Source organism: Haliotis rufescens, unplaced genomic scaffold (assembly GCF_023055435.1).
Source record: "Haliotis rufescens isolate VD_foot unplaced genomic scaffold, xgHalRufe1.0.p SCAF_1, whole genome shotgun sequence".
Lineage (NCBI taxonomy): Eukaryota > Metazoa > Mollusca > Gastropoda > Lepetellida > Haliotidae > Haliotis > Haliotis rufescens.
In genome coordinates, this window is record NW_025963779.1 from 90,700,321 (window position 1) to 90,717,858 (window position 17,538).

At 41.3% G+C, this 17,538-nt stretch overlaps 1 protein-coding gene across 5 annotated transcripts in view; it reads left to right on the plus strand.

The window, feature by feature from the left end:
• LOC124134167 (E3 SUMO-protein ligase PIAS2-like) overlaps positions 1–4,532 on the plus strand; it is a 40,087-nt gene extending 35,555 nt beyond the window's left edge. For 2 of the 5 annotated variants that reach the window (XM_046498866.2, XM_046498868.2), the window contains 3 exons: positions 542–1,131; positions 3,256–3,299; positions 4,353–4,532. In XM_046498866.2, the coding sequence (XP_046354822.1) occupies positions 542–1,131; positions 3,256–3,299; positions 4,353–4,466 (748 nt within the window). In that variant the 3' untranslated portion in view covers positions 4,467–4,532. Of the gene's footprint in view, positions 1–160; positions 224–541; positions 1,132–1,723; positions 1,807–3,255; positions 3,300–4,352 lie in introns of those variants that run through there. The other 3 variants (XR_006861062.2, XM_046498867.2, XM_046498870.2) reach the window with 3 other exon arrangements.
• Positions 4,533–17,538: the final 13,006 nt, after the last annotated feature.

Sequence of the window (17,538 nt, forward strand, 5' to 3'; positions counted from 1 at the left end):
TGTAACGTTGTCTTTGAAAAATGTGTTTTGAATGCAGCTGTTAATTACTGTATGATTCCTTACCATGGCTGATAAAGAGTTGTCATTCTACATCATGACTATTACCAAGTATTTTGTTTTGAAGATCCCAGAGTATGACCAATGTGTATGCATATTGCAGAGCTCGGGCCAAGTGTTACCAGCGACGCGGTGTGTCCCAGGACCACAACGAAATACGCATAGAGTAGACATCTTAATGTGTTGTCAACAATTTGCACTCTATTAGCCCCACTGATGGTGATGGGATTGTGTTTGATGATGTCTGTGATGCATTTGCAGAATAGTCCCTCTGAAAACAATATTCAGTTTGGTTTGAAAAATATTTGACACAATTTTAGACTGGCTTTGTGTACGACCACACTGTTTTTGAAAATATCCCATGTTTTATATATTGTAAATAGTATATTTTGTATGATTATTTTGTAAACACATCACATTCACAATCTATTGTTGAGATTGTTGAAAGCACCAGTTTATACTGACTTTTGTTTTGTTTTAACAGAACTCCCTCGACCTCCCCCTCACTCTCTAACACGAGCACCCCTAACAACCTGGGATCTCCGTCACACATAGGCTCCCCTCGGATTCTGGAGTCACCGCGGGGTTTATGCTCACCACCCCTCAGCTCACCTAAACTGGACACCTTGTGTCGACTGCGGTCACAATCCCACTTGAGCTCAGCATCGCTGTTCGATTATCAGTCTCGACTGCGGTCACCAAACAACATTGCCTCACCACCAAAAGTGGAATCTCGTCTGCAGTCACCAATTAATTTTGGCGCCACAGTCAAACATGAATCTCGTGAGAGTCTCTCACCTTGTAAAAGAGAGTCACCGACAAAAATATCATCACCACCTGCCAAACAACGGTCACCAGTACCAAGACCATTACCCACTCATCTTCAGACATCGAAAATGTATCCCCCGTTTGGCTACGTCCATCCCATGATGACGTCACCCCTGAGCATGATGGCGGCTGTGCCAATGTCGTCATGTCTGACATTGCCCCGACCGGCTCCATTATCCCTAGCATCAAGTCTCAACAGGAATGGGGTCTCAAACTTTCATCCCTTCGCAAATGTGCCTTCATTTGGTAAGTTAGAATGTTGAGTATCGGATATAGATCCCTCCTGTGTCAGTGAATGTTTCTTTTGAGGGTCAAGTTGTTCTATGAATAAGTCAGCATTCATTACACTGAAATTAAAGGGCTTTGTCCATTGCACAGCCCTATCCCACATGCAGCACAGCAGTTCAAAGTAGCCCCTCCCCCACAGGTACCTCGTTACTCTTACTGTTCTTGTCAGCAGAAACAATTAATCAGGCCTGTCTGTGAAACAGTTTTCTGACTTAGAATACTGCCCACCCAAACTTCAAAATACAGTCAAACACCGTTGTGTCAAACTTTGATGTATATATCTGCATATTGCTTCTTTATCATCATTTTTCATTGTGTCGAACCTCGGATAACTCAAAGTATTTATGAAGGTCCCTTCAACTTCGACACAATGATGTTTGACTGTATGTTAAACTGAGAATTTCTCTTGGTGAATTTGGTGAACAACCTTCTTGTGGGGTTTACTTTATTAATAATTAGTTGAAATGAATGTAATTTAAGTACTTACTTTGCTGCAGTTTCTGAAGTTGACTTGCAGGCCTGTCAATCCCATTTCATTTGTCCTCTTCAGTTCACTATCGGCAGTCAAAGAACTGAGAAACCAAAAGAAAAAACTGCTGTTTGGCAAAAGAACCTAATTTTGGAAGTGTCCAAGTGAGCTTGAAATGGTTCTGTTAATGTTGAACTGCTGATATGATTCTTGTTTCTTTGTTGTTGACTGTTGTGACCTCAGGACACAATCTATCCACTTTCCCGTTCCAAATTAACATGAAGTAGGAAGTTATTTTGTGGTATATGCAAATCTGGACAATTATTAGTATTATTCAGATAATATATGTGGCTCCTATCAATAATCATGATAATAATATGACCAGAGCATGGAAATACAGACATTTAGTCTCCTTTGTGCTGCACCAGTTCTGGACTAGTTTTATCTTGTGTTTAGTGAGTGAACCTCAAGAGGAAGGACTATTCTGAAATTCTGATCCATATGCTCATTTCAGCGTTTTCTAGAATTTGAAGATTTTGTGTTAGGAAATTAGAACAACTAACACAGAAATTACACACTTGTGCAATAACATCCTGGATGCTCACTTCATCTTTTTTAATTGACCTTAAATCAACAATGACAGCATTTTATTTTGTCTGCCCCTCAAATTGCCACAGAAGTATCTTTGAAAAAAGAAAATAGTTGATCTACCTGAGCAGTTGGAAATTCTGACAAATGAGTTCAAGGGCCCTTTCTGAAAATTCTCCATGCCTCTCAAGTTAGTCCGGTCTAAATCATTGTGAATGATGTCAGTCTCCTTTGTTGGGGTTTGTGGATGGGTTGTGTTCTGTTCGTCCATTTCATCCTTCATCCCCCCCGAGGGAGATGTTTCTGCTTCATTGATTAACAACATAAACAAAACATTGATACGGATGAAGCGCCTTGTTCATCTGAACTAACAGCATGAGTTGATCAATGCTTCAGTTTGTTTTATCCTTGTATACATAAGTCCAAGAAACATTGGATGTGTTTTAGTGTATGAGAAATTTTACTGTTAGCGAAAAATAAGGGGACACCCAACAGTGCAAATATTGCAGTATTAATTTATGGAGACAAAGTTAGCAAAGTGAGAAAGAGACACGTAACCCTCGATACCAACAGGATGCCATGTGAAATCACTCCTTTCCATCACTCTCTATTACCCTGGTATCATTTGTAGTGTATCATTCTCATCCAGTTATAAGTTTTCATTAGTTTCTGCTTTGGAGACCCTATTGGCTGCAGGGGCGGTGGGGTAGCCAATTGGTTAGTGCATTCGCTCGTCACACCGAAGACCCGGGTTCGATTCCCCACATGGGTACAATGTGTGAAGCCCATTTCTGGTGTCCCCCACTGTGATATTGCTGGAGTATTGCTAAAAGCGGTGTAAAACCATGCTCACACACTTTTGGCTTGCAGCTGTAGGGGTCTGGTTGTAGAATCACAGTTGTGAGGACAAAGATTATTGCCTGTACTTGCTATATGTTCAAATTGTTTATTCGTTTTGTGTACTCACAAAGGAGTTGAAGAACAATTATTTGTTGTGTCCTTAATGGAGTGTTGTTTTGTACCAGATGATGACCTGTTGCCGATCCTAGCGTCAGATGATGAGGTAGGCGTAAGTATGACCCTTCTCCCTCTTCTGTTCACTGATCTTGTCACACGTGATGTGGTTACATGCATGGATGGGCAGTGTTCAAAATGTAGCATAAAAGTCTCGGGCCTCTTGTCACATCCCTAATGTTAAAAGTTAAAGATTAGGGCTCTGTAGATTCAAATACCACAGGACCCTCTTTAGTTTCAAACACATGGTATTTGTCATTCCGTGATTCAGGGTTAGAATAGGCCCCGAGGAACCCTAATGGTGTAGGAGGCAACCAAATGGATCGCGTAGTCAGATTCAGTGACTTGGTTGATTGCATGTGTAATCGTGTATCGTTGCTCACTGTATCGATCACTGGATTGTCTGGTCCAGACTAATTTATTTATTGCCCGTGTCATAAAGCTGGAATATTGCTGAGTGGTATTGAACAACAAACAAATGGTACAACCCTAATATTAAAAGTTAAAGATTAGGACCCAGATTCCAATACCTTAGATTAAGGACCATAGAACCCTCAAACACTTGGTTTGACCCTTGTATTTTGGAAGCACCTGTTCTCAAGTCCTGTAAGACAATTACAAAAGGCATTAGAAATGCAAGTTTGACACGAGAGTGATATGACTATGTGACTATTTTGTGCTTCTACCATTCTTTGACACACTACATTGACATCTGAGAAAGGTCACCTCAATCAAAGAGGCATGAGTGGGTTGATGGACAAGATACCACAATTCACTGTGCAGAGTTGTATCCCTTACACAAGAAGGATCTGCTCGTCATTGGTTTGAATTGAATCTGTGCTAACATTGCCTTGGTCTGTCAGCAGCATTCTTGTGCTCATCCGCTGAAGTAGTAGATGTCAGTGATCAGTCATCCCACATTAAACTGCAACATTGTGAAACATCTAAAGTACTGATTAAAGTTATTTAACCAACTCCTCGCCCTTTCATCTGTAAACTAGTATATGTGGAGAATTTTTAAATAAAATCTTGAATGAATTAAGTCATGTATATTATATGTATATTATTTCAAATTAATGTGTTGATACATTTTGTTTGTTTATTTCAGATTCCTGATTTTCTCTCTCAGTCAACGTCAATGCTCAACTTCCGGCCACCATCTTCCACAAGCTCCTCACAGCATACTTTTAACCTGTATAGTGATGTGATATCATTAGACTGACATGCAAAAGTCATGGGGAGAGTTTCAGCAGATGAAGTGCAAATGATGAGTGACTGAAATCCATATGAACAGAAGGGATCTGCGTGCATGATGCTGTCAGCACTGACAATTGGCTCAATAAGTTCAAGTATTTCCTGGGCCAAAACATTTTCAGGGATTCAAAAACGTAGTTTTGCATTATCCAGTAGAGGATTTCACAGAGGAAACTGCATGTGTAATAATGTATTGGCAGTTTTCACTATTTTCCATTGAAGTAGGAGGTCTCGTCCATCGGGGTGAAGCTCATCTAGTCACGAGAGAGGATGTAGGATTATTTATTGTAGGTTCCGATGGATGGTACAAGAAGATGGAACGCCACAATCGTGGAAGCAGTAGTGGTGGAATTTTCTGATCGTGCTGATCACGTGACAGATAGTGCCTGCACTGTTATATGGGCAGTTCACAATAGTTTCAATGAGATACAAGTACACTTGAAACAAAGACCATTTGCCTGTTGATCAGAATAATGTGACTGTCCATCTTCGGAACACCCTGGGGGCATGACAGTGTGTCGGTGAGGTCAGTCACCTGTTGGATGTCTCTCGTATACAAAATGGTCATAGCCTGTGCCAAAGTTTGAGAACTGGTCACAGAGGACTGTTTGTCTGCATGTGTTTAGTACGTCGACTGCAGTGAGGAACACAAGTGTTAGATCATGCTGTGTAGCCTCATCACCTCGCGCATCCTCTCGTGCATCCTCTCCTTGATGTCCGACATAATCTGTGAACTAAACAGGGTCAACTCACTACAATCTTATTGTCAATTTGTGTATAATTCTGTACATAGTTTGTGTTTATTTTTTTGGATGACAGAGTCTTTGTATATTTCTATGCTTGTTATTTCTACACCTAAATACAAATACAGATGATGTGACATGACCATGTGTCATGTGACTTGCTGTGTGTCAACTTTCTTGACACAGTGACTTGACCATGCAGCATGTGACTTACAATGTACATTCTCTCATTCGTACACCACAGTTTTGACTCATTTGTAACCATTACATGGTGGTAATGCCTTGCCTCACCTGTAGTGTTGTAGAATACCATCTAAGTAGCTATTTTAAAGGTAGAAATTGTTGAACTTCTTCCATACTTTACTTATATGACTATCAAAATATATTTTCACTCAAAGCTAGTTCTTTAAGGAGATTGTGAGCTTGTATGTCAATACTCACAACCAACTGTTTTCTGCAGCCCCATTTCAAATTGTCATAACAGGTTTGAAGCCTCATTTCAAATTGACAAACCGTTTGAAGCCCCATTTCAAATTGACATAACACGTTTGAAGCCCCATTTCAAATTGACATAACACGTTTGAAGCCTCATTTCAAGTTACATTAGCACACTTGCAGGCTCATTTTAAATTAATGTAAAATTTGCAGGCTCATTTTATATTTAAATAACACATTTTCAGCCTCAGTGGAAGGTGAAATAACACATTTGTAGGCTCATTTCAAGTTAAAAAAACACATTTGAAGCATCATTTGAAGTTACATAAGCTGTTGCCCTCAGCCTGAGGTATGTTCACATCTCTAATGTTGAGTGGTATATTCAGTGACTCCCATACATTTGCACCTGTCTACAGATTAACCCAGATGTCCAGTGTCTGTCACACAACTACCAACATTGCTGTTCATGCCCTGTATATTCCCTGATGTCTTGTATGTCAATCTCATTAAAATCAGATCTTAGTTCTCGCTACCGCAAAACAAAGATCTGAGGACATCCCATTAGGGGTCACGTCAGAACGACCTTTCGTCCGACCAATCAAAGCTTCTCTTACCAGATCATGAAAGTGACAGTCGGAATGTGATTTCTAATCATGCAACGTTGAAAACTTTAACAACGGGTATTCCAAATGATTATTACGGGCTAAACGACTGAATCCATACAATCTAGACCATATATTAGCAATTCCAGAATGTTCCTTTGTTCAGGTTTCAAATTTTTAATCGAGAATTTGTCAAAATATGTTTCGAAGCGTAGTCGCCAATTTGAAATTAGTGCCGTAAAGCATGAGAAAACTGCCTTCTGACTGGCTAATGTCGACTTCTTGACAGTCATTCCATTGGTCGGTCAAAGTTCGCGAAAGGTCGGTCTGACGTGACCAGTAAGAGGATGTCCTCAGATCTTTGTTTAGCAATAGGCAGAACTAAGATCTGATTTTAATGAGATTGCTTGTATGTAGTTGTATATACTGAGCTTGGTCCAATCATCTCCATCCTGGGTAACAAATGGACACACTTTTATACCATTATACAATGGGGTGCTTCTAACCAATCAGATTGCTTTCTGGAAAAGCTAACAAAAACCAACCAATCGGATATCTTCACATGAAATAAGGTAAACTTAAGGTAGTATGGCAGTAGCATCCACTTTAACATGGATGTGTAGCTCTCCGACATCCTTCTGGTACAAACAAACATATCAGGGTGCATAATGACAGGACTTTGTCTCGTGGGGCTATATCAGCTGTTTTCTTGACAATATTTCCCAAGGAATATTTTGAGTAAAAGTTGTATGATGTGTAACTTTCACTCTTGGTTTGACTAAAATTGCCAAAATAACTTAAGTGAGACGGAAAAAAATTCATATTTAGTCTAGTAACAGGATAAGATGTCATCATTTCAAAATATTTTGGGGAATTGGGAGTGTCTTTACCAGAGAAACAATAAATGGTGCTCTCATGAATACCCTGTTTAAACTATAATGTACATGGAAATACATCACTCATTTCATTTGTTGTTGTTTTCATGAATGAAACGGGTCTATGTTTAAGATTTGTATATCATCATGTATTTATTGTTTTTGTGTGTGTCCAAGGTTTGTATTGTAAGCATTCCAGCTGGGCCTATATGCTAGTAAAGTGATGCTGTGAAGCATTTCTTCAGATGTGAGTTGAAGAGGCAAGTATAATGCCTTGGCTTGTCCAGCTCTTGTTCAGATGTGAGTCGAGTACCATGCTCTGGCTTGTCCAGATGTGAGTCAGGTACCATGCTCTGGCTTGTCCAGATGTGAGTCAGGTACCATGCTTTGGCTTGTTCAGATGTGAGTCCGGTCCGGCTTGTTCAGATGTGAGTCAGGTACTACGCTTTGGCTTGTCCTGCTGTTCAGATGAGAGTCAGGTACTACGCTCTGGCTTGTCCAGCCCATCGGATGTGAGTCAGGTACCATGCTCTGGCTTGTTCAGATGTGAGTCAGGTACCATGCTCTGGCTTGTCCAGCTGTTCAGATGTGAGTCAGGTACCATGCTCTGGCTTGTTCAGATGTGAGTCAGGTACTACGCTTTGGCTTGTCCAGCTGTTCAGATGTGAGTCAGGTACCATGCTCTGGCTTGTCCAGCTGTTCAGATGTGAGTCAGGTACCATGCTCTGGCTTGTTCAGATGTGAGCCAGGTACTACGCTCTGGCTTGTCCAGCCCTTCGGATGTGAGTCAGGTACCATGCTCTGGCTTGTCCAGCCCTTCGGATGTGAGTCAGGTACCATGCTCTGCTTGTTCAGATGTGAGTCAGGTACCATGCTCTGGCTTGTCCAGCTGTTCAGATGTGAGTCAGGTACCATGCTCTGGCTTGTCCAGCCCTTCGGATGTGAGTCAGGTACCATGCTCTGGCTTGTTCAGATGTGAGTCAGGTACCATGCTTTGGAATGTTCAGATGTGAGTCAGGTACTACGTTCTGGCTTGTTCAGATGTGAGCCAGGTACTACGCTCTGGCTTGTCCAGCCCTTCGGATGTGAGTCAGGTACCATGCTCTGGCTTGTCCAGCCCTTCGGATGTGAGTCAGGTACCATGCTCTGCTTGTTCAGATGTGAGTCAGGTACCATGCTTTGCCTTGTCCAGCTGTTCAGATTTGAGTCAGGTACTACACTCTGGCTTGTCCAGCTGTCCAGATGTGAGTCAGGTACCATGCTTTGGCTTGTAGTGCTGTTCAGATGTGAGTCAGGTACTATGCTCTGGCTTGTTCAGATGTGAGTCAGGTACCATGCTCTAGCTTGTCCAGCCCTTCGGATGTGAGTCAGGTACCATGCTCTGGCTTGTTCAGATGTGAGTCAGGTACCATGCTCTGGCTTGTCCAGCTGTTCAGATGTGAGTCAGGTACCATGCTCTGGCTTGTCCAGCCCTTCGGATGTGAGTCAGGTACCATGCTCTGGCTTGTCCAGATGTGAGTCAGGTACCATGCTTTGGTATGTTCAGATGTGAGTCAGGTACTACACACTGGCTTGTCCAGCTGTCCAGATGTGAGTCAGGTACCAAGCTTTGGCTTGTAGTGCTGTTCAGATGTGAGTCAGGTACTACGCTCTGGCTTGTCCAGCTGTTCAGATGTGAGTCAGGTACCATGCTTTGGCATGTCCAGCTGTTGTTCAGATTTGAGTCAGGTACCATGCTTGGTTGATGCTTGTCATCGTATCCCAATTGCGTGGATCGATGCTCATGATATTAATCACTGGATTATCTGGTCCAGACTCGATTATTTACAGACCACAATCATATAGCTGGAATATTGCTGAGTGCGGCGTTAAAGAAGAAACAAACAAACCATGCTTAACTAGTCCAGCAGTTGTTCAGATGTTAGTCAAGCACCATGCTTTGGCTTGTCCAGCTGTTGTTCAGATGTGAGTCAGGTACCATGCTTTGGCTTGTCCAGCTATTCAGATGTGAGTCAAGTACCAAGCTTTGGCATATTCAGCTGTTGTTCAGATGTGAGTCAGGTACCTAGCTTTGGCTTGTCCAGCTGTTGTTCAGATGTGAGTCAGGTACCATGCTTTGGCTTGTCCAGCTGTTTAGATGTGAGTCAAGTACCAAGCTTTGGCATATCCAGCTGTTGTTCAGATGTGGGCTTGTCCAGCTGTTCAGATGTGAGTCAGGTACCATGCTTTGGCTTGTCCAGCTGTTCAGATGTGAGTCAAGTACCAAGCTTTGGCATATCCAGCTGTTGTTCAGATGTGAGTCAGGTACCCATGCTTTGGCTTATCCAGCTGTTGTTCAGATGTGAGTCATTGGTCTTGTACACCCTAGAACTGAGCTGATGGTTTCTCTGTTAACTCAACCCAACTAAAGTAGTACTTGAGGCTGTGTATTTGGACAATTTGATACCATGCTCAAAACCTCAGTACAGGTAACAGACATTCTCATACACCTGAAAAGGTAACAGCCAGTATCATGGTGTTGGAGTACTATCTGTGAACAGTGAAAGCTCTATGGTTTTAGAGAAGAATGAAGGTTAGCTTCTTAAGACTTGAATTTCCCACTAAGATGACTTGACTAAACATTCAGAAAAGTGGCCTGTCAGTGTACTTTACCTTCCCCAGATAGTGGGGGAATGGATGCTTGGTGTGTGTGGACTCATCTGAAGTCGTGAAATCCAGTTGTACCATGGCATTATGTAGCAAGGAAAATATGTTGTCACACATTCTATTCAAAGAAAAAGAAATCTGAGTAGTCATTAGTCAAAAGTGCTGATGGAGTTGCTGTCTTCAAATATACTTTCAGTGTTGGACCGAGTTTGGGTTTACATTGGGAGACTTCTTGTAATACATCTGTGAATGTCTTTTTCTTATTTTGTCAAATCTGTATGAAATATATTTAAGTGACATTCAAAAGCCGTAGTATTAGTGAAGATACGGCTGGCTTGTGGATATCAACTGTGGGGTACATCTGACCTGAATGTTGCTTTGAAGGAAGGAAGTTGAAATGCATGTCCACCCTGTCTTTAGTAGTCGGGGCAAAGTCTGTGTGATTGTTTTTAATATACCTACAATTGGTGATTGAACTGATGTGAAACACATAGGAAGGGTGGAAGCTCAGCAACACGGAAAGATAAGATTATTAGACATTTTTATTTCCAACTAGTCTACAGGAAACATCCTACAAACGTTTCAATTGCTTGCAAAATGTCTATTTCATTTCATCATTGACCCTACTATTCTGTGATATGTTAAGTTTTACAGTTGATATTGCAGACTTTCTGCCAGGTACGTCACTCAGCATACTGTGGCACTAGCGTACCATTGAGTAAGACCCCCAAGGAGGGAGTCTGTATACATAGTTTTTTTCTTTGAAAACTGCATCTGCATACATTTGTGGATGAAAGAATTTTATTGATAGTCAAATTTAACATGATACGGGTTCATATTTATGTATATTGTTACTAAATGTATATAGATGTCATTTGTTGCAAGGTTTTATTGAATTGAATGTAAAATGTAAATTAATTGAATATCAGTTCTAATGCCATACCATTTCCGTGTTTTGTGGCTATATCGGGTCTGGCAGCAACTTCCTTATTTGAAAAACATTCTTTACCCTCTGTGTGTTTTGTTTTGTTTTTCATTCATTTTACTTCGTCATGTTTTTGTGTATTTTTTCTGTACAAATTTCATTGTTGTAAATATCTATGTTTTGTAATGAAGAAAATATGTAATGATAATAGATAGCTTTGAATCAAAGAATCCTTATCAAACTACTCTTGCCAAATATTATATTGTTTTATTTTGCAAGAAATGTGGTTACCAACAAAATGGTGTGGCAGTAACTGAGACCTCCATTGTATAAATGTTGATATATGTTAATTCATCACAAAAATCATGACAAAAGAGTTAAAGGTCGTTCTGCTCTGCGAGATGTATAACATGTTGTGTCATGCTCAGTTATAGATGCCGGGAGTGTGGAAGAACAACTGACATGGTTTATGGGTAGTGGTACTCCACTCTTGTTTGAAAGCGGGTAAGACAGCTGATTTGGAAGTAAATCTGCACGACAGACCTACACCTGAGATGGGTTGGCTTGTTGATGGTCATCTCACTCATGTCCTGTCATTCAAAATGTTCATTCTCTTCGAATAGATGTAAAGAAACTTGATAACTGAAAACTATTCATGCAAATAAACAATTATGTAAAAATGTTTATTGTTGTTGTGATTGTTGCAGCTTTCGTTCTAGGCTGTTCCAGGTATTGAACATTACAAAGTAGACACAATTTCAACAACTTCTTTATTTACGGTGAATGCGATGTTTCAGTATAGATCCTTAACAACGGTATTAGGATCTAAGCCAAAACGTTGGCTTCACAGTAAATAAAGAAGTTTTTATCCGTTAATTGTGGCGACTTTGTCATCCGTCAACTTCTAAATAATGCTAATCAAACAACTGGTATTGAACATTAGATGTGCGGATGTCCTTTTGGAAACTACTAGCTGCATATGTTTGCTTATCATTCTTATTTTCATTTGTCGTTTAGGGTTAATGTTAGTTGAGGCTTAAGATGTGACTTAAGATGCAATGGCTGTAATCTGTTGGACCTTCTTATTGAGGAAACAAACACCATGGAGATTCCTGGTGTTTGACTATGGGTCCCCAGCATCCTCTGCTGGTCATGGTGTGAGTGAGTGGATGTAATTATAGTCATATCACGGCATGTCAGCTTAATGTGGGAGGAAAGCCCAAAGTGATGCAGGTCTCATACGTTTACAACTTGGGCGAAAACCACGAGCACGGGTATGGTGCTGACAAACTTAGAAACATAATCGGGGTGAACCGGGATTCGAACCCACAATCATAGGTTTCTGGTGTGCCCAAGGGACTCAACTCTGCACAGCGAATCGCGGCGCCTTAGACGACTGGGCCATAGTCTTCTGGAAAAGGGTAGTAAATCTTTCTCTTATTCTCTATTCAAGATATCGTTTGGTACAGAGTTGTATCTTAGCTGTGTGACCGTCAATAAATGGAAAGTAGCGCTTGCTCTGTTCAGATGTTTTCGCATCAGCTATGTGTTGAAGTATTTACAGGCTGCTGTCTTATGGCTGGTATATTGCTGAGTACAGGGTTAAACAAATATTGAAGAAACTTTAATGTTTTTAGGTGATGCACTGACACCACAAGGCTTTTGATACTGGAACATAGATAATCGCAAATATGGCCTCTTTAAAAGTGCTCACAGAATTTTTATTCGATTTTAAACATCAATGCCAGGGTAGCCATAACCTTACAATTACAAGTGATCCGGGGTCTTCAGCAACCCATGCTTGCTGTAAAAGGCAGCTATGCTTGTCATAAGAGGCGACTAACGGATCGGGGGTCAGACTCGCTGACTTGGTTGATGCATGTCATTATATCCCAGTTGCGTGGATCGATGCTCACGATATTAATCACTGGATTGTCTGGTCCAGACTCGATTATTTACAGACCTCCGTCATAGCTGGAATATTGCTGACAGCAGCGTTAAACAACAAACCAAACCAACCCTACAATTACAGCAATGTCTTACATTTTGTGTGTTGTGATATTTGGCAAGACTGAAACATTTGAACTTCGAATACCTCTTGCAACCATGGCAACAGTGCAACTTTAAACTGTGCCACTCTTTTCCAACAGTTATTCATGTGTGGATGTGTTACTGGAAAATTGTTCAAAGTGGTGAACACTCACTCACGTATTGATGTGTAGTGTCCATGCAGTGTGGGCATTTGTTGTGAGCTCTGCATTCTACTTAGCTTTGTTTTCCCTTGTGTGACATCAAATATTTAAAGTTTAGTATTTCTACAAAATTTCAAGTGACCTACAAAGCCTTTGTGGCTCTATTCTCACTTTATGGGTAACACAACAAGGAAGAGGAAGTGTGGTTTTTTTCAGTTACAAAACTACATGTCTTCCTTAAATGCTCAACATAATGTTTCTGTTGCCCAGCAGCCAGCCGATTGGCATGTTTGCCGATTATGCAAATTTATGGGTTCAACTGTGGCTTCAAACAGCCGATTCTTGGTGTTCTCCGGGTGAGATGGGTGGCCAACGTTGCTAGAAGCAGTTGCCAGTCAGCAGGTATTTAGCAGATCAAGATAAAACACTGCCAAATATGTACAGCTCTGCTCTCAGTATTTAACTACAGTTAGCAACAAGACCCTCAGTTCAGTGTCAGAAACAGAAATATATGGCTTGTTTCTTTCTTTCTTTCTTCGTTTGAAGCCCATTTCTGGTGTCCCCCACCGTGATATTGCTGGAATATTGCTAAAAGCGGCGTAAAACCAAACTCACTCACTCACTCACTCACTCACTCTTTCTTTGTTTAGCACCGCACTCAGCAATATTACAGCTATATGACGCGGTCTGTAAATAATCGAATCTTGACCTAACAATCTTGTGATTGACAACATGAGCATCGATCGACACAATTGGAATACGATGACATGCTTCAACCATGTCAGCGATCCTGTTATTCGCCAAGCACTTGCATTTTACGGCAAGAATGGGTTGCTGAAGACCTATTCTCTACCCTGGATCTTCATGGGCGGTCGGGTAGCCTAGTGGTTAAAGCGTTCGGCTCGTCACACAGAAGACCCAGGTTCGATTCCCGACATGGGTACAATATGTGAAGCCCATTTCTGGTGTCCCCGCCGTGATATTGCTGGAATATTGCTAAAAGCGGTGTAAAACCATACTCACTCACTCATGGTTCATATGGACTAGGCAGCTAGGTATAGAAGGGTCACATGTAATAATGCCTTTAAGCACGCCCATTATTACTCTTGATCAATTTAAAGGACAAGAGGGGGCAAGGCTGGGGTGTGAGCTTCTGTATTTCAATAATAACCATTATTAATATGGTCTATGAACCAGGAGGAGTGATGAACACGTCAAGCACAGGAGTCGACAAAGGGGTGAAATTGGTGATCATTGTCAGTGTAGGGATACAGTTATCATCAGGGACCCGGAGGTATATTGCTGTACATTGTCATGGCGTAAAGGAATACTACCTTTTCATACCAACATTATACAATTGATTTTGACAATTTGCATCCTGTTTATGTTGAAACGGGTGCGCTCGGGTAGCCTTGTGGTTAAAGCATCGATCGTCACGCCGAAGACCCGGTTCGGTTCCCGCAGTGGGTACAATGTGTGAAGCCCATTTGTGGTGTCCCCTGCCGTGACATTGCTGGAATATTGCTAAAACGGCGTAAAACTATACTCACTCACCCACTCATGTTGAAACCTGTCGCTTTCTCTATTGGCTGTTAACATATGTCAGTGGTAATTTGAAACAACAAACAATAGACTGTCCTACACAAATTGAACGTTACAATATGTCGTGATTTCCCAGCATAGGGCTTGATACGGGATACGACCAGGCAATCCAAAAGGTGTTCTAAGCTTAATGGCTGCAGCCTCATGTTTGTGTACGACTAAATAGTTTCAATGACAGAATGGGTTAACAAAAGACAGACAGTGAATTATTCATCTCACTGTCTACTGACCGAAATGTACAAAAGGCTTGTACATTACAGAGTACTTGGATTGAAGCCCTCAACAAGGAAGTCGGAATCACCCACCACTTCACTGCTCCGCTTATTGTGGTAACATCCTTTTTAATTATATTTTCTGGGCGAATTACAGACGGTTAAGTGAACTTTATTCACCATTTAGAGTCCAACTGTTAACATTATTATTTAGAAATAAGCAGGAAACAACATGAAAATATAATGTCAACAGGATTCAGAGTTTCTTTTGTATACCCTGAATCGTTGGTGATTTGTTGCACAATACTCACTCACTCACTCACTCCGCCTGACCTTGGACCTTGACGCACACGTGTCCCAGACGTGTTTAATGGGGGAAAGGTTGGGTTCATTGCCGACCATGGCATTCCATAGATGTCATGCTGCTGGTGGTAAGCATTGACGATTCGTGCACGGTGAGCACGGGCGTTGTCGTCCTGGAAGGTGTTAGGGTTGATTGCTTTTCTCTATCGAGAAGCCCGAGCAATAGGTAGGACGCCATGATGGATACCTAAGACAGGTTTACGACAGGTCAGACCCTGTCTTATTTTTTGTCTTAAACTTAAGATAGCTTAGCGATAAGACAACTTCGAGAATAGACTTAACTAAGACGTTTTTCGCTACGACATATTTACGCCAATCTTAGCGCTAAGACAGCTTCGTGAATAGGCCGCCTGAGCAACAAAACGTCGACCCACACACTTGCAAACGGGACATGCTAAAAAGGTGTCAGAATGTTGTCCCGATAGTACAGTCCATGCAGTGACCCTTCCATGCACATTATAGAGTTGGGTTCGGTCAGTCATAGCAATGCCACACACCATCACCGATCCACCACCAAATCTAGAGGTCTCTGATTGACATTAGTTTGACGTTCATTTCGACCGCGCTTGTCATGGGAGTGCAAAAGGAATCGGAACTCCTCTGAAACCTTGACACGTGACCAACGACGATTACCCCAGTTTCGACGTGTACGCCATTGGCGTCTGTTGGCAATGTGACGATTTGGAAGGGACGGCACAACACACAGTCGAGCATGGAGATGAGCTGCATGTGGACGATTTATAATCTGACCTGTAACTTGTACTCCAGTAGCCTGATGAACGTTTGCAACAATTTGATTCGCCGTTGAGCTCGATTTCGTAAATCCTGGTTTCGGATCAATCGATCCTGTACTCTTCCTGACCTAGGACGCCCTGAACAGGGTCGATCGTCAACATTTTGGGTTTGTTGGTACCTGTTCCATAGTCTGCTAATCACAGACTGTGAACCATTGAACGCATTGACCACTGCACGCTGACTTCTGCCAGTTTCCAGCATGACAACAGACGCAGACGCTCCGCGCGTGCAGACGCGGCATCTTTTAAGTTCATACACAAACAATGAATGAAATCAAGTAAATCACAACTGTAGGATAAGCAGAATCAATACGACTGACAGAAATAATGGTCCACAGAGATTAATCGATCTTCCTTGACAGTGTCAAAATCAAGAATGACACCCTCCGCGCGTGTCTTGCGCAACTGCGTGAGGCACGTGCAAACTATAGGATGTGGCTTGGTGTTACGTTTTACAGCGTAAAACGTTCTTGAATAGGATGTTTGTCGTCAACATTTATCACTGTTCCAATACTTGGTTTGAACATACATATTTCATGATCCAATACTTTTTATAAAGAGTGTATAAAGATTCTGTCGACATTCACGCGAACAGATACTGCCGGTGGTGCACACAATTACTTTCCTTCAAGGCAGTACTGTGATTCGTGAGTTGATTTTGAAAAGAAAAATGTTTTGTCACTGTCCGTGAACCAGTTTGGATTGTGGCATGAATATGAATGCCCTTAGGCATTGTCTTGTTGCTATGAAACCATGTTACAGATCCTGATGCGATTGCATGCAGTTGTTCGAGACTTCGTATATAGCATCTGAAGACGATATACACCTAATACATAGAACAACATTTCAAATTATCACATTCTGTTTATTTAAAGCTGGATTTCATATATACTTCATGTTGCACGTGCATATAATCAGCGATATATATATATATATATATGTATATATATATATATATATAGAGAGAGAGAGAGAGAGAGAGAGGGGGGAGAAAGAGAGGGAGGGAGAGAGAGATGTTTCACGCGTGTGATTTTCAAGAGTACAGTTATACCGTTACGCTGTTTTGACTTTTGAGTGGATTCTAACATTGTATGACGCCATAGTGCAATTCAACTTTGTGACATCACAATAAGACAGGCGTAAGGCGATAGGGCAGGCGTAGAATCACACCCGAGTGTCTTTTAATATCAATTTATCACCCAAAACTGGCTCCTACAGGAGATATCGCTTGGATGAGATCAAGCGATATCTACACTGTAGATATCGCTGCAATGACATTACATCACAATGCTTTGCAGGCCATTGTGATGTCACTGGTTACCATGACGTCACAATCAAATGACATCACTAATGACTCTGCTACTGAAGCTGTTTGCAGTACTTTTTACACTGAAGAAACTGCTAATTACTGTCTACAAATTGAAAGCCTCGGAATTTTTCCACTTTTATCAACTCTCGTTGATATATTTGATATCAAAAGACACTCGGGTGAGATTCTCTATATGTCAACACGAGTTGATAAAAGTGGAAAAATTCCGAGGCTTGCCGAGGATATTTGCCACTTTTATCAACGAGTATTGATATATTTGATATCAAAAGACACGAGGGTGACATTATATTTATCATCCAACATCATTCTTCCAACTTTTTC